The sequence below is a fragment of the Canis lupus genome, chromosome 32 (assembly GCF_003254725.2).
Source record: "Canis lupus dingo isolate Sandy chromosome 32, ASM325472v2, whole genome shotgun sequence".
In the NCBI taxonomy this organism is placed as follows: domain Eukaryota; kingdom Metazoa; phylum Chordata; class Mammalia; order Carnivora; family Canidae; genus Canis; species Canis lupus.
In genome coordinates this window covers 335,538-362,833 of record NC_064274.1, presented here as the reverse complement: position 1 = coordinate 362,833, position 27,296 = coordinate 335,538, and the positions used below count along the sequence as shown (strand labels likewise).

Here is a 27,296-nt window from a genome sequence, read left to right as displayed (position 1 = left end):
ATTATACTCTTGACCAAGTTGTAGATAACCACAAAAATGTTTAAGCAACAACAACAAAAAAATCAGTCAAACTTATATGCAAATAATAAAATCAATAATAAAAAAATAAATCAGAATGGAAAATAACTACAGAGTTATCATGCTCTATAGTTAAATGAAGATTACAAGGAAAATCATTTGAAATGCATATTCAATCAAGTAAGGTTGAGAATTCCAAACCTAATTCTTAAAGTTTACACAGTTCAACGTTTGGAGATATTTCCTTTACTCTTTCTGGAGGCAGAATTTGGTGTCAATATAACCTTTTAGAAGAGGATGAAAGAAATCCTAAACTTGTGGAAACCATAAATTTGAATACCAAAATAATCTATGCCAAAATATTAGATAATCAGGAAACAAAAAAATAATGTGATCCTACTGTATATAACTTTAAAAAGGTTTAAAGGATTGGCCAATACCCCCGTTTTCCAAATCTAAATTATGACACTGAATAAGGATCAACAAAGATTTCATTTGCAAAGAGATAGGAAAAAAAAGCTGCATATTCTTAGACTTCTTCGAATTTAACTTACATCATTACGTATGACTTCCCTGGAATCTGCTAATAAGTCCATTAATCTTGAAACACCTAGAACATATAACCATGTGAAAAACAGTGGCAGATCAAAAACAGAAACAGTGATTCAAATTATACAATTTATTAACACATCATTTTAGTCCCCTCTTTAGGAATGATCCTCACTTTTAAATCAAAAATTAAGGGATCCCTGGGTGGCGCAGCGGTTTGGCACCTGCCTTTGGCCCAGGGCGCGATCCTGGAGACCCGGGATCGAGTCCCACATCGGGCTCCCGGTGCATGGAGCCTGCTTCTCCCTCTGCCTGTCTCTGCGCCTCTCTCTCTCTCTCTGTGACTATCATAAATAAATAAAAATAAATAAAAAATAAAATAAAAAATTAAGATGAGTCACTTACCCATGGGACTGACTAAAATGATTTGCTGCACCTGAGGTCCTAGCTGTTTTAAAAGAGAAGTAAGAAGCTTCACACCAGGCCAGCGGACATGGAAATCAAATTCCTGTAATATAAGAATTTAAAATATTTAGCATATGTAATTTACATTAAAAAAAATTTTTTTTTCAACTAATAGTACTACCAAAAACTACAAATAAACACAGTTTGGCAAATTTTTAACAAGTAACTTAAGAAATAAAAAGCGATAAAAAGAAAATAGTTAATATAAATTGATTAAACTGTTCCTGACTAGGTGAAATAAAAATGGAAATAAGCAGACAATATTTTTACAAATTATAGTCCTTAAAACATGCATGTGAATCTCTTGCAATTATACAACAAATTTCACCTTAAAAAGGTACGTATGTGCTTCCTCAGTAACACTCAAAAGGTAAAAAACAAACAAAAACTTATTAAGATGACAAAAACACCAAGATTCTTTATTTACCTCCAATAAAGATAACAGGAGAGTGACATTTTCCTGCTGCTTAATGAAAATTTCTGTAAACTGGCTTCCGAAATCCTCACTCTGCCTTGTGGAATTTTCTTCTGTAATATTCAAAGAAAAATGTTATTTCAATATGATGCTATGTTATTTTAAAGTATCCTTCTTGTTGAGGGTACTAAGTAGAAATGATAATTTTCTTAGAATAGTGTGGCCGGTCGTGATAGCACAATTATGCTGGAAAGATTATCCTTAAAATAATTTTCAATGTCACTTAAATAAAAGTTATTCTTTAAATGTTTAAATATGATATTCAAAGAAAAGACATCTAGATTTTCACATCTTTTCAAAGACTTTTTTTAGGTTAAACTTCTAATTAGGGCACAAGGGAGCTTAGTAGAGTGGCAGAGATATTCTATCTCAAGTATGATAGAGATTACACTATTATTCACATTTACCAAAACACATAGGACTATACAAATACAAAGAGTAAATTTCACTGTGTATAAATTATACCTTCAAACCTCCCTCCCTCTAAAAACATTATTGAACATAGAGTCCTTGTTGACTTGTTACTGTGTTAAATAATTTAATTATAAAATTAAACCAATCATCTGCATATTCTTCAGTATTTTTTCAAAAAATTAACATATATATGTATACTATAAAGTTAATTGGCAATAAAATCAGAATTTGACATTTAATTTTACATTTATTCCTTAAATTATTTTATAATTGTCCTTTAAGACTTAACAGTCTTTAGATTAAACTACGTATTGTTTCAATGTCAAAAAAATATAAAGGACCACTAAAAACTGAAGCAATAATTACCAAAGTAAATAATCATTTAAAATCTGCCTATGTTATATATGCAATTTAGAGATAGCAAATATACTACTCCCATTCCCTCACCCATGCCAGACACAACTAACTCTTTTCCACATATTGCTCCAGGCAGTGACTATAAACCAGTGGAGCTGGCAGTCAATACCCCTCAAATAGTTCTCTTCTAATGTGAGATTTTAATATTAATATACTTTAGAAATGGAAAAAAAAAACCAGATGATAGGAAAAGCAAAAACAATCCAACAGTGACAGTGATGATCACATCTAATTATTTGTAGAAAAAAGACGAGAGCAAAAGTAGAAGTGTTTTTCAATACTAAGTACCCAAATATGCTGGGTTTAGCCTTCAGAAACTCCAGGAAATATTTCTCTTATCTCGTGTCAGTAAAGGAATTAAATGTTTTCAGGCCTTCAAACTACACTACTTAAAAAAACTTCAATTTTGAAAGGATTACTCTGGCAGCTGTGCTGAGAACAGAATGTCAGGGGAACCAGGGGAAGAGAAAGACAATAATCAATAGAGACAAAAAGCAATAATCAAGGAAAGCAGTAAGAATGTCTTAGATCTTAGTGGTAATAATTTTTTTTTTTTTTTTTTTGAAATTTACCATTTACTGAGACGAAAAACACTGTGAAGAAACAAGCTGATTACAAAGAGAAGTTTCATTTTGGACACGTCAAGTATGTGACACATTATAAAGATTTGAGTAAAGATACCAAGTAAGCAGTTGGATAAAGCTAACCCTAGGTGTCATTAGAGAAGTTTGGGTTGGACATACACATGAGAGTGCTAACCATATAAATGATACTTAAAGTTACAGAACAGTATGATAAAGAGCATCCGTATAATACTTCCAGCTAACATCATACTTAATGGTGAAAGACTGAATTCTTTCCACTTGAGAGCAGTAAAGAGGCAAGAATATCCACTTTTACCACTTCTAGTCAACACTGTACAGGAGTGGCATAAGGTAGAAAAAAGAAATAAAAGGCATAACAGATTGGAAAGGAAGAAATAAAACTATATTTACAAGTGATATATTTATGTAAAAATCCTATGAAATCTATAAAAAAGCTATTAGAACTAACAAGTGAGGCGAGCATAATTATGGGATATAAGGTTAATACACAAAATTAACTGCATTTCTATATACTGGCAATGAAAAATTAGAAACCGAAACTTAAAAATAGTACCACTTAAAACAGCACCAAAAACTGTTACAGATTTAGGGATAAATCTGACAAGAGATGTATAAGAATTATGCTTTGAAAGCTCCAAAATGGTACTGAAAGAAATCAAAGGAAGACCTAAATAAACATATTACTGTGTTCCTGCATTAGAAGGTGCAATAGTGTTAAGATGTCAGTTTCCCCCAAATCAATCGACAGATTCAACAGCATCTGAATCAAAATCTCAGTCAGCCTTTTATGGTAGAAATTGACAAAGTGATTCTAAGATAAGGGAATGCAAAGAACCTAAAAGAGCGAACAGAACTTTGAAAAGGAATGAAGCTAGAGGACTTCTACTTCATAATTTCAAGATTATGAAGTTAAAGTAAGCGAGACAGTATCCGATTGGCAAAAAGATAGACACACAGACCAATAAAATAGAAAGTCCAGAAACAGACTTACTAGCTCAAACCCAAGTGTAAAACTAGAAACCAAAGACCTAAACACAGGAGTTAAAACTACAAAACTTTTAAAAGAAAACATAGGAGAAAATCTTATTTACTTTATGTTTAGCAAAGAGTTCATAAATAGAAAAGTCTAAATTATAAAATTAAAAAAATCAATAAATTAAAACTTCTGCTTTTCAAAATACAGTGTTCAGAAAATCAACTAGAAGAAAGTATTTGTGAAATAAACATTGCAAAGAATTTGTATCTAGAATATATAAGGAGGGGATCCCTGGGTGGCTCAGCGGTTTAGCATCTGCCTTTGGCCCAGGGCACAATCCTGGAGTCCCGGGATCGAGTCCCATGTCGGGCTCCCAGAGTGGGGCCTGCTTCTCCCTCTGCCTGTGTCTCTGCCTTTCTCTATCATGAATAAATAAATAAATCTTAAAAAAAAAAAGAAAAAGAGCCTTCAATGTTTAAAAAACAAACAATATATAAGGAATTCTTACAACTCAAGTATGAGACAAAAAAAAAAAAAAAAAAAACCCACTAAAAACAAACAAAAGGGGATCCCTGGATGGCGCAGCGGTTTAGCGCCTGCCTTTGGCCCAGGGCGCGATCCTGGAGACCCGGGATTGAATCCCACGTCGGGCTCCCGGTGCATGGAGCCTGCTTCTCCCTCTGCCTATGTCTCTGTCTCTCTGTGTGTGACTATCTCTGTGTGTGACTATCATAAATAAATAAAAATTTACAAAAAAAAAAATTAAAAAAAAAACAAAAATAACCCAAAAAAACCCCCAAAATTTGAATAAACACTTGACCAAAGAAAAGTTACATGGATAACAAACAAAACAAAACAAAAAAAATCATGTAAGTTTTCAATATTATTATTCATTAAAAAATTACAAATTAAAACTACCATGAGATATTATTTCACACCTATTAGAATGGCTAAAAAAATTTTTTTTTTCAAAGATTCCATCCATTCATTTGACAGAGAGAGAGAGAGAGAGAAACACAAGCAGGGGGGAGTGGAAGAGGGAGAAGCAGGCTCCTTGCTGAGCAGGGAACCTGATGTGGGGCTAGATCCCAGGACCTGGAGATCATGATCTGAGCCTAAGGCAGATGCTTAACCGACTGAGCCACCCAGGTGCCCTGAATGGCTAAAATTATAAAAGACTCACCATATCAGGTATTGGAGAGGATGTGGAGGACCTGGAACTCTCATATACTCTTATGCACATTCCAATATAAAATGGTACAACTACTTTGAAAAAAGTTTGGCAATTTCTTCTAAAGCTAAAATACACCTATTACATCACTTAGCCATTCTACTCCTAGGTATTTACTGAAGAGAAATGAAAACATACGTCCACACAAAGACTTGTATGTGAATGTTCACAAAAGCTTTACATGTCATAGCTAAAAACCAGAAACAACCCCAAATGACCAACAACAGGGGAATGAACTAACAAACTGCTGTATATTCATACAACAGAATCATACTCAACAATTATTTATTTATTTATTTTTAAAAGATTTTATTTATTTATGAAAGACGCAGAGAGAGAGAGAGAGAGGCAGAGACACAGGCAGAGGGAGAAGCAGGCTCCATGCAGGAAGCCTGATGTGGGACTCGATCTCGGAACTCCAGGATCATGCCCTGAGCCAAATGCTCAACCGCTGGGCCACCCAGGTGTCCCTCAACAATTTTTAAAAATTTAACTATTGATATAAACATGGATGAAAATAAAAATAATTATGTTATAGGAAAGAAGTCAGACAAAAAAAAAAAAAAACCCAAAAAACAAACAAAGAAGAAAGTATATACTGTATGGTCTCATTTATAAAAAATTCTAGAAAAATGCCAAGTAATCCACAGCAATAAAAGCAGATATGTGACTAAATGAGGCCTATGAAGAGGGATTGATTACAAACAAGCACAAGGGAATTTCTGGATATGTTCATTATTTTGGTGGTGGTGATGACAGTTTCATGGGTTTATACATATGTCAAAACTCATCATATTGTAACTTATGTGCAATCATTATATTTCAATTATACTTCAAAAATGCTGTTACGGGGCACCTGGGTGGCCCAGTCAGGTAGGCATCCAACTCTTGGTTTTGGCTCAGGTCCCGATTTTGGGTTGTGGGGTAGAGAGCCCAGCCTTGGGCTTAGAATTCTCTGCCTCTCTCTTTCCCCTCCCTGCCCACCTCCCTTGCACTCTCACCTGCATTCTCTCTAATAAATAAATAAAATGAAATCTTAAAAGAAAAAAAAAAGCTGTTGTGAGGGAGAAGAAATCCAAATCTGGTTTTTATTTCGGTGTTGTATATATGGTGGAGAATAAAAACTCAACTATAGGGGAAGACAGTAATATATGTGAGTGAAGCAGGCTGCTATAAGACAACAGGAAGGCTGGAGAGTATATGCCCTGCCTATAGGAAGCAGCAATTGACTGCCAAGTGGGAATGCAGGCCCAGCTGTCATCAGTTTTCAGAATTTTAAAAAATAGAAATCTAAAAATCCAAAATCTCATGTGAGGGGTGCTTAGGTAGCTCATTTGGTTAAGTGTCTGCCTTCGGCTCAGGCCATGATCCCAGGGCTCTGGGAATCAGCCCCGCATTTTCCCCTACTTCTCTCTTTCTTTCTCTCTGCCTGCCCCATCCCCTGCTTGTGCTGTCAAATAAATGAATAAAATCTTAAAAAAAAAAAAAAAAAAAAAAAAACACACCCCCCCCTCCCAAAATCTCATGTGAGTGAAAGCTCCCAATCTGATTTACCCCAAAGATACAGATGCAATGAAATGAAATGCTGGGACACCTGCACTCCGATGTCTATAGCAACAATGTCCACAATAGCCAAACTATGGAAGGAGCCTCGGTGTCCATCGAAAGATGAATGGATAAAGAAGATGTGGTTTATGTATACAATGGAATATTACTCAGCCATTAGAAACGACAAATACAAAAAAAAAAAAAGAAAAAAAAGAAAAAAAAAGAAACGACAAATACCCACCATTTGCTTCGATGTGGATGGAACTGGAGGGTATTATGCTGAGTGAAATAAGTCAATCGGAGAAGGACAAACATTATACGGTCTCATTCATTTGGGGAATATAAATAATAGTGAAAGGGAATAAAAGGGAAAGGAGAAAAAATGAGTGGGAAATATCAGAAAGGGAGACAGAACATGAGAGACTCCTAACTCTGGGAAACAAGGGGTGGTGGAAGGGGAGGTGGGGGGGGGGTTGGGGTGACTGGGTGACAGGCACTGGGGGGGCACTTGATGGATGATCACTGGGTATTTATTCTATATGTTGGCAAATTGAACACCAATAAAAAATAAATTTATAAAAAAATAAAAAAGAAAGCTCCCAATTTGTAATACTGGCAACTTATTTAAATTATCTCAAATATTAAGTGGGTCACACAACCTTGCTTGTAAGACAGACAATGCCCTATGGCCAAAAGATTGTTGATCTCTAGAGAAAAGCTCAAAATAAAAATCATTGAATTTGGGAGAATATTATTAAAACTAATCTAAAATGGAAGGGAAAAAAACATATGGACTTAATGAATTCTTCCTATGAAATGTTTTTTAAAATGGTGAAAAGTTTTTATGTGGATAAATGCAAATAACTAAGCTAGGGGTTTAAGCCTCGGTTAGTTATTTCTCAAAATGCAGGACAGTGTGGCATGTTATCAAGTATTTGATGAAAACAACTGCCTTTGCACAAATGTATTTGTATTAAACAAAGTTGAATAGGTTTCTTTACTGCAGAATTCTCAGCACTTAATATACTAATGTAAATTTTGTGATGCTTCAGAGAGGAATACAGTATGTAAAGTTTATTTAACTATGGGCCCTTTTAATACAGAGGACTCTGAGACTTTTATGCTACACCTTACGAAATGCAAGTTTAACCCAAGAAACTGTTTAATTCAATATCTGCATTGAGCACAAGCTAAAAACTTGGCAAGAATAAGAGTTAACACATTTGATTTTTTTTCTGTAAACTCCTTAAAATACTGCGGCTTAACAGTATATAATTAAGATCAATGTTTTGAACTGAACTAGTAAAATATAATCCTGTTCCAAGAATCTAAATGGTACTGTTCCAACTAAATGGTACTTTGTTACTATAGTGAACATAAATCTAAGATGGTTCTATCAAATTAAAGATTGCTTTCTTACAAGTCCTTATTGTATACCTCTGGAAATATTTTAGTCCTATTTATATGACTGGCTTTAAACAAAATATGTATATATATTTTTATTCTTCAAATGTTTATTTACAGTTTTAATTTCTCCAGAAATATAAATAATATTTTAAAACATTTCTGGGGGGAATGCCTGCATGGCTCAGTCTCAGTCGGTTAAGAGATCAACTCTTGATTTTGCCTCAGGTAATAATCTCAGTAGGGCTCTGTGCTGGGCCTGGAGCCTACTTAAGATTCTCTCTTCCCCTTTGCCTCTCCTTCCACTTCTCCACTTGAAAAATGCACTTTCACATGCTCTCTTTCTCTTTCTCAAAGGAAAAAAAAAAAGAGAGGAAAAACCAAAAAAACATTTCTTGACCCTGTTTTGGAATTCTACTCCATATCAAGTTCATAACCATATTACAGAAGACAACACTGCTTTATAGAAAGAGATATTCTAGTAAAAGTAGTCCTAACTCATGGTGAAGGAGTATCAAGTAATCTTTGACACTGTGCTCAATTAAACAAGCACATTGTATTTTTAATGTTTGTCTAAATCTTCCATAAACTAGTTATGTAAATTATAAGACTTACTAAAGATAATCTAGTCAGAAAAATGGTCATTATGTATTAAATCAGAAATCTATTTAACAAACTAGAATTTAAATAAAAATTTGAAACAAAACAAAAGGAAAACAAATCTATGGGGTACTTAAAAAAAAAAAGCATAATAAAAAAATTGTTGGAGCACTGGGTGGCACCATTGGTTAAGCATTCAACTCCTGGGTTTCAGCTCAGGTTGCGACCTCAGGGTCCTGAGATCAAGCCCCAAGTCAGGCTCTGCACTCAGCACAGAGTCAGCTTGAGATTCTGTCTCCCTCTCCCTTGACCCTCCTGCTCATGTTCTCTTTCTCTAAAATAAATAAATCTTAAAAAAAATTTACTGTTATCCTACTTACTAGATGATATTATATACATTACATGATCTCTGGGCTTCTATTTTTTCATCTTAAATTAATTTTTCTCACCTTTAGAAAAGAGAAAAATACCACCTACCTCACAGGCTACTTTGAGGCTCAAATAAGATAATGGACACGAAAGCACTGTAGATTTTAAAGCTCTGTCCAAAAATGATGAAACAACAATGGAAACAACTACGACTAAAATCTATTACCTAGTAAGGAAATCAGTTTATTTTCACAAGAGTAAAGGCATAAAACTTTGGTATTTTCTGCTTTCAAACAAGGGGTTCTAACGTCTCAAAGAGGGCTCCTGAGTGGCTCAATCAGTTAAGCATCTGCCTTTGGCTTAGGTCATGATCCTGGAGTCCCAGGATCAACTCCCACATCTGGCTCCCTGCGTGGCGGGGAGTCTGCTTCTCCCTTTACACCTCCTCCACTCATGCTGGCTCACACTTTCTCCTTCTTGCTCTCTCTCTCAAATAAATAAAATAAATATCTTTAAAAAACAAAACAAAAAACAAATGTCACAAAGGTAAGGCTATATACTTTATATAGCTATATATAAGGCTATACATGTTATAATAACACTTTAATAAGTTAGTTTTTTGTTAAGTACAGTTAACTTTGTTATATACTATTTTAAACCTATTTTATTTAGATAAGGATATTCCCTTCCTCATTTTTAAAAAGTTAAGGTTCTCAGGAAAAATGGCAAAACAAAATAAAATAAAATGTCATTACTTTAATTATGAGGAAAAGAAATATTAATATTAAATATAAATGGAACTTGAAACAGACTACCAGAAAAAGGAAAAACAATATTGGTGAGTTCTACGAGTTAATATAAAAAATGTCACTAACCAAACACTGTGCATGCATTATTTTAAAGGGACAATATCAATATATAAGTGTTTTCTAACCTGGAATACCTTTTCAGTTCTTGTTGAATACATGTAAAATTTATATATATACATATGTATGTATACATATTCAAACATTTTTATTTTTTTTTCAAACATTTTTATTTTTAAATAAAAATTCTTAAAAATTTTCTCTAAGAAGTATACAAACAAGTAATTTGAATAAGCTATCCTGCCAGAGAAAAGGCTTTACTGTTGTTTAAAGATGCACTATTTTCTGTGTTCTAGACAATAAATAAATTTAGTAGCTACAGAAAAAATTAATAGCAGTTATCAGATTATCAAACATTTCCCTTTAATTAGGGAATTCTTATATAGTGAAACAAATCTCTTTTTTACCAACCAGAAAAAATAATCACTTGACAGTGCCTTTTATATTACCAGGAATTATGCCTAAAAGCATCAAGCATATGTAAATGCAATCTTTTACCTTCCACATCATCTGAAAAGGTAGACAAAAATAAATAAAAAGTGGACAATGAAGAAAACAGTTTCTATGTTGAATATTTACAATAAAATAAATAAGAGCTTAAAAATGTCAAATAAGCAATAAAATCTCTTGAAGAAGAGACTCAACCATTTTATTCAAATATCTGATACAGCCTGAAAGAAATATAGCATATACTATATATTCAGGATTGTGAGACAGATTTATTATTAAATAAAGGACTGTAAATATCCTCAAGGTGAAGAACTGTAAAAGGGAGTTCATTATGTCAGCAAAGAATTGATGAAATAGTAGAGAAAAAGTATCAATAATGGAATGGAAGGGCATATTTCTCAATATCTAGATTTTTTTAAATTGGAACTTTCAGGATAAGCACATTTTCAGAACATAGTTTAAGTTCCTATTTTAATCTTCCCCAGAAAAAGTGATTCTACCACTTTTTCACCAAAGAACTGTTTATCTTGTTTTGTCCAAATAATCATTTTTGGATGCTGAATTAAAAATAAAGAGCCCAAACACAGAGACAAACAAAAAATTGGACTCTAAATACGATTAAGTTATAAATTTATAATGAGGAAAAACCACCTAATTAAAAATACTGCTGCTACACAACTTTTTAAAACACAAAAATTATCTGCTACAGACTAGAAAAAGAGCTAAATTCTAATCTGAAACTAAAAAAAAAAAAAAAAAAAAAAAGAAAGAAAATGTCTTTTATTTTAATGTGTTCTAACAGGTGTGTTGCACCTAATTTTCTCATCTAAGAAATAACTAGGAAGATAAGTGTCTTTTTCTTCAAAGTGTGTTCTTGTGTATATTGCATTCAAATATCATCCTTGACTGACAGCTTCTTATTCCATGGGTATCAAATCATGTTTACTAAAGATTTTTTCAGGGTGCCTGAGTGGCTCAGTTAAGTGTCTGCATTCTGCTCAGGTCTCTGGGATAGAGCCCCATGTTGGGCTTCCTGTTTAGCGGGAAGTCTGCTTCTCCCTCTCCCTCCACCCATCCTCCCCACTCATGCTCTCTCTCTCTCAAATAAATAAAACCTTAAAAAAAAAAAAAGAAAGTTTTTTCACCCCTGAGAAATTTATAAAGTTGTAAATTAGATATCACAGAAAAATATTTAAGAAAAGATATTTAAGTCCAAAAAATTGTGACCATTTGACATGACCCAGTTTCAAATGTTCCTATTTTTTTTTTTTTTTTAAGATTTTATTTATTTATTCATGATAGTCACACAGAGGGAGACAGAGAGGCAGAGACACAGGCAGAGGGAGAAGCAGGCTCCATGCACCGGGAGCCCGACGTGGGATTCGATCCCGGGTCTCCAGGATCATGCCCTGGGCCAAAGGCAGGCGCCAAACCGCTGCGCCACCCAGGGATCCCTTCAAATGTTCCTATTACTGATATTCAGTGAAGTTATTTCTGCTTTTTTATCATAATAATATATGTATAAACTTATAATTATCTACATTACTTTATAATTTGCCTACTTAGAATTAAGAGGTCTTATAACTATAATCTAAATTAGACTTCTGAAATACACAAATATGCCCATCTTTCTGGCTGTCTAGAATAATGAAACACCCACTATGCCCCTTCAACAGCCAATCTGATGTGAAGAATTCATTCTTCAACAGCCCTGTCAAATGTTACTCAATGAACATGCTTTTTTACAATATATAGAAAGAAATGTATGTAGACTTCTAGTTAAGTATTTTGCATACTGACAATAAAGTAAAATGACAGACTAGTTTATTTTTAAAATGTAAGTAATTTGAAACAAAAATAGGAAAAGAAAGATGTACCAAAGTGTGTGAATTTTGAACTGATTAGTATTATTTCACACCAGACTAATATAAAAAAACTTTCTAATTTAATAAGTTGTTGCTCTTTATAAATTAACAAAAGTTTATGTTAAAAGTTTAAGTATTTATGAGGGAAAATCCCTCTAATTTCATATTGCTCACCAGATAATAACATAAAAGTTTGTTTTTTTAATAGCCAAAAATGATTTATTCAATCCAAAATTACTAATATTCATCCGGTCTAACTAAAACCAAACACAAAAAGTGGGCAAAATATTTTATAGGGATGCCTGGGTGGCTCAGTTGGTTAAGAAAATGCCTTTGGCTCAGGTCATGATGCCAGAGTCCTGGAATCGAGCTCCATATTGGGGCTCCTTGCTCAGTAGGGAGTCTGCTTCTCCCTCTCTCTGCCCTCTGTCTGCTCGTACTCTTATCGCGCTCTCTCTAATAAAATAAATAAAAAATCTATCTATATATACATTTATATATATGTGTATATATATACACACACACATACATTATAAAAAAGGTATGCCTGTGTGGTTCAGTTGGTTAAGTGCTTTTTTTTTTCATGCAGATCTTGAACTCCTGACCCCTGAGATCAAGACCTGAGCTGAGAATAAGAGTTGGATGCTTAACCAACTGAGCTACCTAGGTACTCTGTAAGCATCTGACTCTTGAAAGAAAGAAGATATTTTATAAAAAAGACTCTGAGTCCATCTCCAAATAACATTCAAAGCAATCATTTTAAATACTTTTCTAGGACTAAGCCTATGTCTCTCCTTTATTGGTTAAAAAAGAAAAAACCCTTATAAATAAACTTATAGAATAAATTTACCTTTAAAACCTGCAAAATTAGTACAATTCCAGGACATATAGCATATGCTATTTTAAGCACAGAAAAACACAATAAAAGAAAAAAAAACATAACAAACTTACCTACTTCTTCTTCTTCATCATTAGATATTATATTGTATAGTGTATCCAAGGCATAACCTATTATTTCAGAATCCGAACTATAAAAAAGAAATTATTACACTTATAAACTGCTAAAGTTAGAGTGCAAACTTTATGACCATTTTTAGATAGTTATTTAGCAAGACTGTATAACACATTAATCTAAAATCTATGCTAAGAAAATATCAGAGTGCAAACTTAAAGAATATATAAAGGTTACTTAAAGTAGTGGAAGATTAGAGGTAACCTAAATGTGTAATAGAAAAAAAAAAGTATAGCAGCAATGAAATACAGTATTTTATTTATTTTATTTTATTTTTTTTAATTTTTATTTTATTTTATTTATTTATGATAGCCACACAGTGAGAGAGAGAGAGGCAGAGACATAGGCAGAGGGAGAAGCAGGCTCCATGCACCGGGAGCCCGACGTGGGATTCGATCCCGGGTCTCCAGGATCGTGCCCTGGGCCAAAGGCAGGCGCTAAACCGCTGCACCACCCAGGGATCCCGAAATACAGTATTTTAAAGAATGTTTAATGACATGGTTATTAAAACACCCTTCATATAATGCCAGTAGAAAAAAATTAAATATAAAATTTTTTTAATAAAATTTAATGTACAGAATGATTCCATTTAGCCAAAAATACATATACAAAAAAACAAAAAAAAAACAAAAAAAAAACAAAAAAAAAACAAAAAAAACAAAAATACATATACATTCCTGTGTGGTCTATATATGTATTTTAAAAACAACTTATAAATAAACTTGTAAGGTAAATTCAACTTTAAAATCAGCAAAATTAGTATAATCCAAGTAATTCTATGGGTATGTGTTTATGTTTATATATGTGTTTTGTGATATTTATATTTAAGTGTTATCCCTAGTTGGACTACTAGAACTTGTTTCCCTGCCCTACACTTTATTTTCTAAAAACAAACAAACAAACACACAATCAAAACAAAAGCTTAATGGTAAATATACTATTTATAAAACCAAGGAATATGAGACTGTAGTTGTTGAAACAAATTTTGAAAGCATGATGGATGATGATGGCATTTAGAGTAGAGAGCAGGAGCGAGACACAGGTCACAAAGATTCAGTGAATACAAAGAAATGATTAGGAGTGATAAATGAAAGATGATGGACAAAGTGGATCACAATCAGAAGATGTAAATCTCAAATAAAGTAGGTCTTAAAAATTAATTTTTAAAAAGATTTTATTTATTTGACAGAGAGAGAGAGAGCGCACAAGTGCACACACAAGCAGGGAGAAAGGGGGAAGCAGACTCTGCTGAGGAGGGAGCCCACCATGGGGCTCGATCCCAGGGATCATGGCCTGAGCAGAAGGCAGATGCTTAACTGACTGGGCCACCCAGGCACCTGTAAAAATTACTACTTATAAAGATTATTATTTATTTTGTTTTTGAGAAATTTTGAGAAGCAACTTTTAAGAGAATATTAAGGAACTAGGAAATGGAACTCAAAATGGTAAAGAGAATCTATGAAAATCCCAGAACATTAGATGCAATGGTGAAAATCTGTACTCTTTCCACCTAAGATCAGGAAAAATAAAAAGACAGGTACCCCAATTAGAAATAAGCAAAGGGGCACCTGGGTGGCTCAGTCAATTAAGTATCTTCCTTCTGCTCAGGTCATCATCCTGGGTCCTGGAACTGAGCCCTGTGTCGGGCTCCCAGTTCAGGGAGGAGCCTACTTCTCCCTCTCCCTCTGACTTTCCCCTCTGCTCATGCCTTACTCGCTCTCTCTCTCTCAAATGAGTAAATAAAAAATATGAAAAAGAAAAAAACAGGCAAAGGATTGAACATACATTTCTCCAAAAAAAAAAAGGATACAAATGGTCAAAAACACATGAAGAAGTGCTCAAAATAATTAGTCATTATGTAAACACAAATCAAAACCAAATGAGACACCAAGTTGCAGTCATTAGGTGGCTGTTAAAGGAAGGAAAAAAAAAAAGTAACAAATGTTGGTGAGGAGAAACTGGGCTTTCAAAAACACTGCTGGTGGGAACATAAATGATGCAAGCCTATGGAAGTTTGGCAATTCCTCAAAAAGTCAAACATGGAGGGATGCCTCGGTGGCTCAGTACTTGAGCATCTGCCTTTGGCTCAGGTGATCCTGGGGTCCTGAGATTGAGTCCTGCATCAGACTCCCCACAGGGAACCTGCTTCTCCCTCTGCCTATGTCTCTGCCTGTCTGTGTCTCTCATAAATAAATTTTAAAAATCTCTCTTTTTTTTTTAAGATTTCATTTATTTATTCATGAGAGGCACAGACAGAGAGGCAGAGACACAAACAGAGGAAGAAGCAGGCTTCATGCAGGGAGCCTGATGCGGGACTCGATCTGGGACTCCGGGATCACTTCCTGGGCCAAAGGCAGGCACTAAACCACTAAGCCACCCAGGGATCCCTACATCTTAAAAATCTTAAAAAAAAAAAAAAAGTTAAACATGGAGTTACTGCATGACTTGACAGTTGCATTCTTATATATAAAACACACGTTCACATAAAAACTAGTACATGAAAATTCATAGCAGCACTGTTCATAATAGCCAATAAATGAAAATAGCCCCAATGTTCATCAACTGACAGATGGGTAAACAAAATGAGGTACATGATTACAATGGACTATTGAGCCATAAAAAGGGATAAAATACTAATACATGTTACAACATGGATGAACCTTGAAATAATGTACTAAGTGAAAGAAGCCAGACACAAAAGCCACATATTACATGATTCCGTGTATACACAATGTCCCAAATGGTCAAACCTACAGGCACAGGGATACCTGGGTGGTTCAAGTGGTTAAGTGACCAACTCCTGATTTCGGCTCAGGTCATGAAATCAGGGAGATCAAGCTCCAAGTTGGGCTCGTCCTGGGTGTAGAGCTTGCTTAAGATTCCTTCTCTTCTCTCTCCCTCTGCCCCTCCTGTCTCAAAGAAACCACTAAGGGATGGCTGGGTTGCTCAGAGGTTGAGCGTCTGCCTTTGGCTCTGGGCATGATCCCGGCGTCCAGGATCAAGTCTCACACTGGGCTCCTTATGGGGAGCCTCTTTCTCGCTTTCTCCCTCTGCCTATGTCCCTGACTCTCTCTCTCTCTCATGAATAAATAAATAAAACCAAGAAAGAAAGAAAAGAAAAGAAAAGAAAGAAAGAAAGAAAGAAAGAAAGAAAGAAAGAAAGAAAGAAGACAAGACAAGACAGAAAGCCCTAAAAATCTATAGACACAGAAAGTAGATTAGGGGTTACCAGGCATTGGAGGGAGGAGGGTACAGGAAATGATGGCTAATGGATACAGGATTTCTTTTGATGTGATGAAAATGTTCTGGATTTTGGGGCACCTGGCTAGCTATGTTGTTGAGTTCAAGCCCCATGTTGAGTGTAGAGATTGCTTAAAAATAAAATCTTAGGAAAAAAAAAAGAAAAAAAATGTTCTGGATTTAGATGGTTGTGATGGTTTCACAACTCTGAGAATTACTAAATCCACTGAAATGTATACTTTTAAAGCCTGAACTTTATGGTATACAAATTATATCTCAATTTATTTTAGTTATTATTTTAAAATATTTTCTTTATTTATTCATGAGAGAGACAGAGAGAGAGAGGCAGAGACACAGGCAGAGGGAGAAGCAGCCTCCATGCAGGGAGCCCAATACTTGATCCCAGGTCTTCAGGACCACACCCTGGGCTGAAGGCGGCGCCAAACCGCTGAGCCACCCGGGCTACCCTATATCTCAATTTTTAAAATTACTATCTAGGTGTCATGGTTCAGAAACTAAGACATTAGACAACTTTCAGGCTCTGAGTGTAGGATTTATGAGAATGAACAGTCTCTCCCCAGCATGACTATAAGAGAAGCAGATTCATGGACAGAGGGAGTGTTTCAAGCCATGTCAAGAAAGGGAACATACTCTATATGATGCAGCCAAGGATGAAGAGGATTCAGTGGAAGAATTCTAAGAGTGTTAGTTGGAAAAGCCAGGAGAAGAAGTGTAAAACAGTAATGAAGAGGGGTGCCAGGCTGGTCCAGTCCGTTGAGGATACAACTCTTGGTCTCCAGGGTCAGGAGTTAGAGCCCCAGGTTACTTAAAACAATAACAAAACAAACAAACAAACAAAAACACAGTAATGAAGATGAGACTTGGAAAGAGATGGGTGTGGAGCACAGACCTTTGCATTTCAGGAAGTTAAAAAAGAAAAGAACTCAGAACACTTTGGAAACAGCAATAAAGTATCAGGCAAATTGAAAGGTAATTTAATTTAGCACAAGAAAGGGAATGAAATACAAGAAGGGAATGCAACTCATAGAAGCTCAGCTTTGTTGTCCAAGAGGCACAATAAAACACCAAGTAGCCCTTAACATGATACAATTATGAGTTTGCACATTCACCAGTTAATGGTACACCTTACTTCTAAGCATGGTGCCTGACACTAAGTAAATGTGCAGTGAATGTTTTTAAAAATCAATTTCTTTACCTCTATATCAAGAATATCTAATATCTACACATTTTTTAGCTGTGCACTTAAAACGACAATAAAGGTCACCTTACATTACAGGGAGTATTCTATTTTCCATACTGAGATGTTAGTCATTTCATTACTAACTTTCTAAGTCCCAATGACCAAATGTATACATGGAATAAAAAAGAAAAAAATATAAATTATATGTATGTATAATCATTACACAAGTTTTTTTCATCTTAAGATCCATTTTCTCTAACTTGGAATATTATTTAAAGCAGATAACAAACTTTAGTTTACTATAATTGTTTTCAAATGATGCTATAACAAATTACCATAAACTTAATGGCTCAAACAATACAAATATATTATCTTAAAGTTCTGCAAGCCAGAGGTCTGAAATGAGTCTCCCTAGACAATAATCAAGGTCTCAGCAGAGCTGCCTTCTTTTCTATAGGATCTAGGGGAAAATCTGTTTCTGTGCCTTTTGCAGTTCTCTAGTGGTCGGTCCCATTCCTCCATCTTCAAAGCCAGCAATGACAAGTGGAGATCTTCTCATATCACGTCATTCTGACCTCCTCTTTTGCATTCCTGTTCCACTTCTAAGAAACTTTGGGATTAACACTGGACCCACCGGAATAACCCAGGATAATCTCTCCATCTCAAAGTCCTTAATCACACCTGCAAAGTCCCTTTTGCCCTCCAAGGTAAGATTCACAGTTTGTGGTAATTGAGATGTAAACATCCTTGGGGGGCTATTATTCTGCTTACCACAGTTAATCAATACGATGTTAATAAAACAGTCCTAACACATCCAAAGCATTTATTCAAATGTATTAGAATTATTTGGCTTTGAAAACATAGCCAGGGATCCCTGGGTGGCGCAGCGGTTTGGCGCCTGCCTTTGGCCCAGGGCGTGATCCTGGAGACCCGGGATCGAATCCCACATCGGGCTCCTGGTGCATGGAGCCTGCTTCTCCCTCTGCCTATGTCTCTGCCTCTCTCTCCTTCTCTCTCTGTGACTATCATAAATAAATAAAAATTAAAAAAAATTAAAAAAAAAGGAATAGATAAAATCTTAAATTTAAAAAAAAAAAAAAAAAAAGAAAACATAGCCAATGTGGGTTGTACTGTCTGAAAAGAGGAAAGTTCCTAACTTGTATGAACGAACAGCTGGGTATTAGAGAAATATAACTGAAAAAAGAGGCTCTGAGGTTAAACAAGCAATACTAACACTTTTAAAAAGCTTATCTGCTTTGCTTTGTTTAAAGACCTGGGGCACCTCGGTGGCTCAGTGGTTGAGCATCTGACTTTGGCTCAGGTCATGATCCCAGGGTTTTTGGACTGAGTCCTGCATAAAGCTCTCTGGAGGGAGCCTGCTTCTCCCTCTGCCTATGCCTCTGCCTATCTGTGTTTCTCATGAATAAATCAATGAAACCTTAAAAAAAACAAAAAACGTTAGACCTCACATTTCACTGAGCTGGTAAAAGGCATTAAGTTAAAAAAAAGGGAAGTCAGAGCAAGCTGGTGGAGGAGTAGGGTCCTTAGCTCACCAGCCCCACCAACTTACCTAGAAAACTTTCAAACCATCCTGAACACCTATGATATCGACCTGAGATTTAAAGAGATAAGTCATATAAACTGAAGAATTAAGAGAAATCACTAGTAGAATCAGAGCTTTCTAAACACGGCACTTGCAACAGTTTGAGCCAAGAGGGAAGCAGGGTACTGTAGAAGATGGGAAGTTATTTAACAATTTTTTAAAATTAATAATTATTTATATTAAAACTTCACCCTAGGGAAGCCTGGGTCAGTAGTTGAGAGCCTGCCTTCAGCTCAGGGTGTAATCATGGAGTCAGAGGATCGAGTCCCACATCCGGCTCCCTACATAGAGCCTACTCCCTCTGCCTCTGTCTCTGCCTCTCTCTCTCTGTGTCTATCATGAATAAATAAATAAAATATTTTTAAAAAATAATTAATTAAAGAAATAAAACTTCACCCTAATGTTTCTACTAAGTATTTGAACAACAACAACAACAAAAAAAAAAACAGAACTCAGGATATAAAATCATCAATGCCCAGAAATCAGTGGCATTTTTCTAAACTAATAACAATGAGACTGAAGAAAGACAAATTAAAGAATCAATCCCATTTACAATTGCACCCAAAGCATAAAATACCTAGGAATAAACCTAACCAAAGAGGTAAAGGATCTATACCCTAAAAACTACAGAACGCTTCTGAAAGAAATTGTGGAAGACACAAAGAGATGGAAAAATATACCATGCTCATGGATCGGAAGAATTTGTATTGTGAAAATGTCTATGCTACCCAGGGCAATTTACACATCCAATGCAATCCGTATCAAAATACCATGGCTTCCTTCAGAGAGTTGGAACAAATCCTCTTAAGATTTGTGTGGAATCAGAAAAGACCCCGAATAGCCAGGGAAATATTGAAAAAAGAAAACCAGAGCCGGGGGCATCACAATGCCAGATTTCAGGTTGGACTACAAAGCTGTGATCATCAAGACAGTGTGGTACTGGCACAGAAACAGACACATAGATCAATGGAACAGAACAGAGAACCCAGAAGTGGGCCCTCAACTCTATGGTCAACTAATACTCGACAAAGCAGGAAAGCATATTCCCTGGAAAAAGGACAGTCTCCTCAGTAAATGGTGCTGGGAAAATTGGACAGCCACGTGCAGAAGAAGGAAACTAGACCATTCTCTTACACCAGACACAAAGATAAACTCAAAATGGTGAAAGATCTAAATGTCAGACAAGAATCCATCAAAATCCTAGAGGAGAACCCAGGCAACACCCTTTTTGAACTTGGCCACAGTAACTTCTTGCAAGATACATCTATGAAGGCAAGGGAAACAAAAGCAAAAATGAACTACTGGGACTTAATCAGGATAAAAAGCTTCTGCACAGCAAAAGAAACAGTCAACAAAACTAAAAGACAACCTACAGAATGGGAGAAGATATCTGCAAATGACATACCAGATAATGGGCTAGTATCCAAGATCTATAAAGAACTTATTAATAAACTCAACAGCAAAGAAACAATCCAATCATGAAATGAGCAGAGACATGAACAGAAATTTCACCAAAGACATACACATGGCCAACAAACACATGCATAGATGCTCCGCATCACTTGCCATCAGGGAAATACAAATCAAAACCACAATGAGATACCACCTCACCCCAGTAAGAATGGTGAAAATTAACAAGACGGGAAACAACAAATGTGGAGAGGATGTGGAGAAAGGGGAACCCTCTTCCACTGTTGCTGGGAATGTGAACTGGTACAGCCACTCTGGAAAACTGTGTGGAGGGTCTTCAAAGAGTTAAAAATAGAACTACCCTACGACCCAGCAATTGCACTGCTGGGGATTTACCCCAAAGATACAGATGCAGTGAAACGGCAGGACACCTGCACCCCAATGTTTATAGCAGAAATGTCCACAATAGGCAAACTGTGGAAGGAGCTTCGGTGTCCTTCGACAGATGAAGGGGTAAAGAAGACGTGGTCTATATAATATGCAATGGAATATTATTACTCAGCCATTAGAAATGACGAATACCCACCATTTGCTTCAATGTGGATGGGACTGGAGGGTATTATGCTGAGTGAAGGAAGTCAATTGGAGAAGGACAAACATTATATGGTTTCATTCATACGGGGAATATAAAAAATAGTGAAAGGGATTAAAGGGGAAAGGAGAGAAAAGGAGTGGGAAAGGAGTGAGGAAGGGAGAGAAAGGAGTGAGGGTGACAGAACATGAGAGACACCTAACTCTGGGAAACGAACAAGGGGTGGTGGAAGGGGAGGTGGGCGGGGCGATGGGGTGACTTGTTGACGGGCACTGAGGAGGGCACTTGACGGACTGAGCACTGGGTGTTATAGTATATGTTGGCAAACTGAACTCCAGTAATATATATATATTAAAAAAAAGTAAAAAAGGTTTATAACATCAGACTTATAATGCCCAGACTGAATTTCGGACAAAAAGATCAGAGGCAAAGAATACAGTTTGGAGATAGTGGTGGTTTTAAACTATGTCCAAAACTTCTTTGATACACAACCCTTTAAAAGATGAAACCTAATTCTCCTCCTTTTTTTTTTTTTTTTTTTTTTAATTCTCCTCCTTTTAAGTGTACTCTATTTATTAACCTGTTTCTAACAAAATGAATGTGATAGAATTAATGGTATGTGACTTGTGAGACTAAGTCCTAAAAGGTCTTGGCTTTCTCTTTGCTCTCTTTCTAGGATTGCTTACTCTGGGAGAAGCCAGATACCATATCATAAGGATGTTCAAGCTACCTTAGAGGGAGAGCAACATGCTGAGGTTGTGAAGCTTCCTGCCATCAGCAAAGTCAGCGAGCTATCCTGGAATCAGATCTTCCCAATCAAGCCTTCAGATGATTGTAATTCTAGCTGAAATCTTGACTGGAACCTCATGAGAGATCCTGAGCCTGGTTTGGATGAGCATAATGGGTTAAGGGGGAGGTATGAGTTCAGCATAAATCCTATAGTCTCTTCTTTGGTGGTACCAAACAAGATGGAAAGGTGCTACCATCTAGGTTGGACTTAAGTCAAAAGGCAGTTGAAGAAGATGGTGGAAGGAGGCAATTAGGAACAGGAAAACAAGAGATAAATTAACTCTTAAACATTCTGAATTTGAGATGTCTGTGAGAGATCTTGATATGGTAGAAATGTCTGTTGAACAGTCATAGGTTGTAATATATATTTAACTAGAGGTAGGATTTTTGAAAGCCATCTATACATAGCTGTTAAAACCAAAGACGTAGGGTGCCTAAGGCGGTGCAGTTGGTTGTGTCCAACTCCTGGTTCCAGGATCGTGAGATCAAGCCCCAGGTTGGGCTCTGCATTCAGCATGGAGTCTGCTTAAGACTATCTCTTCCTCTCCTCTTGCCTTTCTCCCCTGCATGTGCACATGTGCATGCACTCTCTCTCAAATTAATAAATACAGCTTTAAAAAAAAAAAAGATGCAGATAAAAATCTCTTAAAGAGAAACTGGAAGAGATAAAAATAGAATGAGTGACCTTTTCCTTAGGACATGCTAAGATTTAACACTTCACTCTATTAGTCCAGTTTATTTCTCCAAAACGCAACTCTAGATAACTCATATACCATATGTATATTACATTATAGAACAGTATATCACAGTACATCTAAGTGAATTTCAAAATACCCAATTGCCCAATTCACACCCCAAATCTTCAATTGTTAATGAGAAGTTACTTCATTCCATTCTTATATAATGGAAAGATCTCAACCCCTGAGATTATGTCTGTCTTAAGGCTTAGTTATTAGCACAGGGGTTTGCACCTAGTGCCCAATAAGTATTTACTGAAGCAACTGAAAATAAAAACTTAATAACCTTGATAAGTTAATCATTTCTAGAATATTGAGTGATTCTAAAACAATTTAATTAAAATTGCAAGAAAGATTAGGGAGAAACATCATTAAAAAGAGACTTACCGATCTGTTTGTAAAACATGGATAAGATGGTCCATAGCTTGTATACCCACTTCCAAGCGGTATTTCTGCATAAAAGAAACATTTTGTTAAAGTAACTAACATCCAACTTAACAAACTTAATAAGCGATAAAGTGTTACTGACCTTAGATAACGATTTGAGAGCACGCACAGCATTTCTTCGATCATCCAGTAAAGTAGATGAAGATACTCTATCACAAAGTTTTTGAATCTGTCATGGAAAAACGAAATAGCATTAACAGAATACCCAAAAAAAAAAAAAAAAAAAAAAAAAAAAAAGAAACATGAAGTACCCCCCTAAATTTATACGATGTAATTTCAAAAAAACAAAATCAACAAATGGGATGTAATGGTATTGATCTTTTATAAATCTAAGTAACTGTTTAGGTGGTTTTGTAATATTACAAACAGATTTTTCATGGAGACTTGAAAAAGAAGTGGTTGAAGAGAAGTTAAATAAGTGAAATAACTGAAGAATTAAGAGAAATCACTAGTAGAATCAGAGCTTTCTAAACACGGCACTTGCAACAGTTTGAGCCAAGAGGGAAGCAGGGTACTGTAGAAGATGGGAAGTTATTTAACAATTTTTTTTAATTTTTTTTTTTTTATTTATTTATGATAGGCACACAGTGAGAGAGAGAGGCAGAGACACAGGCAGAGGGAGAAGCAGGCTCCATGCACTGGGAGCCCGACGTGGGATTCGATCCCGCGTCTCCAGGATCGCGCCCTGGGCCAAAGGCAGGCGCTAAACCGCTGCGCCACCCAGGGATCCCTTAACAATTTTTTAAAATTAATAATTATTTATATTAAAACTTCACCCTAGGAAAGCCTGGGTCAGTAGTTGAGCGCCTGCCTTCAGCTCAGGGTGTAATCCTGGAGTCAGAGGATCGAGTCCCACATCCGGCTCCCTACATAGAGCCTACTCCCTCTGCCTCTGTCTCTGCCTCTCTCTCTCTCTCTCTCTCTCTCTTTGTCTATCATGAATAAATAAATAAAATATTTTTTAAAAATAATTAAAGAAATAAAACTTCACCCTAATGTTTCTACTAAGTATTTGAACAACAACAACAACAACAAAAAAAAAAAACAGAACTCAGGATATAAAATCATCAATGCCCAGAAATCAGTGGCATTTTTCTAAACTAATAACAATGAGACTGAAGAAAGACAAAGAATCAATCCCATTTACAATTGCACCCAAAAGCATAAAATACCTAGGAATAAACCTAACCAAAGAGGTAAAGGATCTATACCCTAAAAACTACAGAACGCTTCTGAAAGAAATTGTGGAAGACACAAAGAGATGGAAAAATATACCATGCTCATGGATCGGAAGAATTTGTATTGTGAAAATGTCTATGCTACCCAGGGCAATTTACACATCCAATGCAATCCGTATCAAAATACCATGGCTTCCTTCAGAGAGTTGGAACAAATCCTCTTAAGATTTGTGTGGAATCAGAAAAGACCCCGAATAGCCAGGGAAATATTGAAAAAAGAAAACCAGAGCCGGGGGCATCACAATGCCAGATTTCAGGTTGGACTACAAAGCTGTGATCATCAAGACAGTGTGGTACTGGCACAGAAACAGACACATAGATCAATGGAACAGAACAGAGAACCCAGAAGTGGGCCCTCAACTCTATGGTCAACTAATACTCGACAAAGCAGGAAAGCATATTCCCTGGAAAAAGGACAGTCTCCTCAGTAAATGGTGCTGGGAAAATTGGACAGCCACGTGCAGAAGAAGGAAACTAGACCATTCTCTTACACCAGACACAAAGATAAACTCAAAATGGTGAAAGATCTAAATGTCAGACAAGAATCCATCAAAATCCTAGAGGAGAACCCAGGCAACACCCTTTTTGAACTTGGCCACAGTAACTTCTTGCAAGATACATCTATGAAGGCAAGGGAAACAAAAGCAAAAATGAACTACTGGGACTTAATCAGGATAAAAAGCTTCTGCACAGCAAAAGAAACAGTCAACAAAACTAAAAGACAACCTACAGAATGGGAGAAGATATCTGCAAATGACATACCAGATAATGGGCTAGTATCCAAGATCTATAAAGAACTTATTAATAAACTCAACAGCAAAGAAACAATCCAATCATGAAATGAGCAGAGACATGAACAGAAATTTCACCAAAGACATACACATGGCCAACAAACACATGCATAGATGCTCCGCATCACTTGCCATCAGGGAAATACAAATCAAAACCACAATGAGATACCACCTCACCCCAGTAAGAATGGTGAAAATTAACAAGACGGGAAACAACAAATGTGGAGAGGATGTGGAGAAAGGGGAACCCTCTTCCACTGTTGCTGGGAATGTGAACTGGTACAGCCACTCTGGAAAACTGTGTGGAGGGTCTTCAAAGAGTTAAAAATAGAACTACCCTACGACCCAGCAATTGCACTGCTGGGGATTTACCCCAAAGATACAGATGCAGTGAAACGGCAGGACACCTGCACCCCAATGTTTATAGCAGAAATGTCCACAATAGGCAAACTGTGGAAGGAGCTTCGGTGTCCTTCGACAGATGAAGGGGTAAAGAAGACGTGGTCTATATAATATGCAATGGAATATTATTACTCAGCCATTAGAAATGACGAATACCCACCATTTGCTTCAATGTGGATGGGACTGGAGGGTATTATGCTGAGTGAAGGAAGTCAATTGGAGAAGGACAAACATTATATGGTTTCATTCATACGGGGAATATAAAAAATAGTGAAAGGGATTAAAGGGGAAAGGAGAGAAAAGGAGTGGGAAAGGAGTGAGGAAGGGAGAGAAAGGAGTGAGGGTGACAGAACATGAGAGACACCTAACTCTGGGAAACGAACAAGGGGTGGTGGAAGGGGAGGTGGGCGGGGCGATGGGGTGACTTGTTGACGGGCACTGATGGGGGCACTTGACAGGATGAGTACTGGGTGTTATACTCTAAGTTGGCAAAGCAAACTCCAATAAAAAAATATACAAAATAAATAAAAGCCAGAACTACATATCAAAAATTTTTAGTTTTAAGTGTGTCTCAAAATCTATAAAGATGAAATGCATCTATTATAAAAGCTTCTAATAAGTTTGCAGGAATTAAAGTTTATGGTGAATTTTAAAATAAACCTTCAGGCATTATTTATAATGGGGAAAAAGTTGAAAATTGTCCATTAAAAGATGAAAAACTAAATCATCATACGTTCTTTGGTAGTATACTATGCAACTACTTCAAACAATTAACTGTACTGCTATGAAAATACTATGATTTAATAAACAGTGGGAAAAAGTGGCACCTGGGTGGCTTAGTCAGTTAAGTACCTGCCTTCAGCTCAAGTCATGATCCCAGGGTCCTAGGACTGAGTCCCAGATGGGACTCCCTGCTTAGCTGGGAGTCTGCTTCTTCCCCTCACTCTCCCTTGTGCTCTGTCTCTTGCTTTCTCTCTCTCAAAAAATAAGTAAAACCTTTAAAATAAAAAGTGGGAAAACAAGGAACTTGTAAAACTAGATGTAAATAATGAGCCCACTAAAGCAAAAGTATCAAACTGTATGTAAAATTGTAAAAAAAAATCTGGAGGGCCACCTGGGTGGCTCAGTCAGTTAGGTGTCGGACCCTTGATTTTGGCTCAGGTTATGATCTTGAGGTCTTGGGATTGAGCCCTGTATGGGGCTCCACGCTCAGTGGGGAATCAACTTGAGGATTCTCTCTCCTTCTGCCCCTTCCCCCACTCAAGTGCTCTTTCTCTCTCTCAAATAGTTATTTTTTTAAAAATCTGGAAACAGGGGATCCCTGGGTGGCTCAGCGGTTTATCGCCTGCCTTCAGCCCAAGGCGTGATCCTGAAGTCCTGGGATCAAGTCCCACGTCAGGCTCCCTGCATGTAGCCTGCTTCTCCCTCTGCCTGTGTCTTTGCCTTTTTCTCGCTCTGTCTCTCTCATGAATAAATAAATAAAATCTTTTAAAAAAAACCTGGAAACCTAAAACTATACAACTTCTAGGGGTACCGGGGTGGCTGTCAGTAGAGTGTCTGACTTCAGCTCAGGTCATGGTCT

General features: G+C 36.3%; 1 protein-coding gene across 3 annotated transcripts in view; it reads right to left on the bottom strand.

Moving 5' to 3' along the window:
- Window positions 1-27,296, bottom strand: part of USO1 (USO1 vesicle transport factor) — an 89,870-nt gene that overhangs the window by 44,692 nt on the left and 17,882 nt on the right. For 2 of the 3 annotated variants that reach the window (XM_025427774.3, XM_025427781.3), the window contains exons 2-7: window positions 23,366-23,452; window positions 23,224-23,288; window positions 13,204-13,280; window positions 1,460-1,560; window positions 973-1,075; window positions 573-628 (exon numbers count right to left, since the gene is read on the bottom strand). In XM_025427774.3, the coding sequence (XP_025283559.1) occupies window positions 573-628; window positions 973-1,075; window positions 1,460-1,560; window positions 13,204-13,280; window positions 23,224-23,288; window positions 23,366-23,452 (489 nt within the window). Of the gene's footprint in view, window positions 1-572; window positions 629-972; window positions 1,076-1,459; window positions 1,561-13,203; window positions 13,281-23,223; window positions 23,289-23,365; window positions 23,453-27,296 lie in introns of those variants that run through there. The other variant, XM_025427792.3, reaches the window with a different exon arrangement.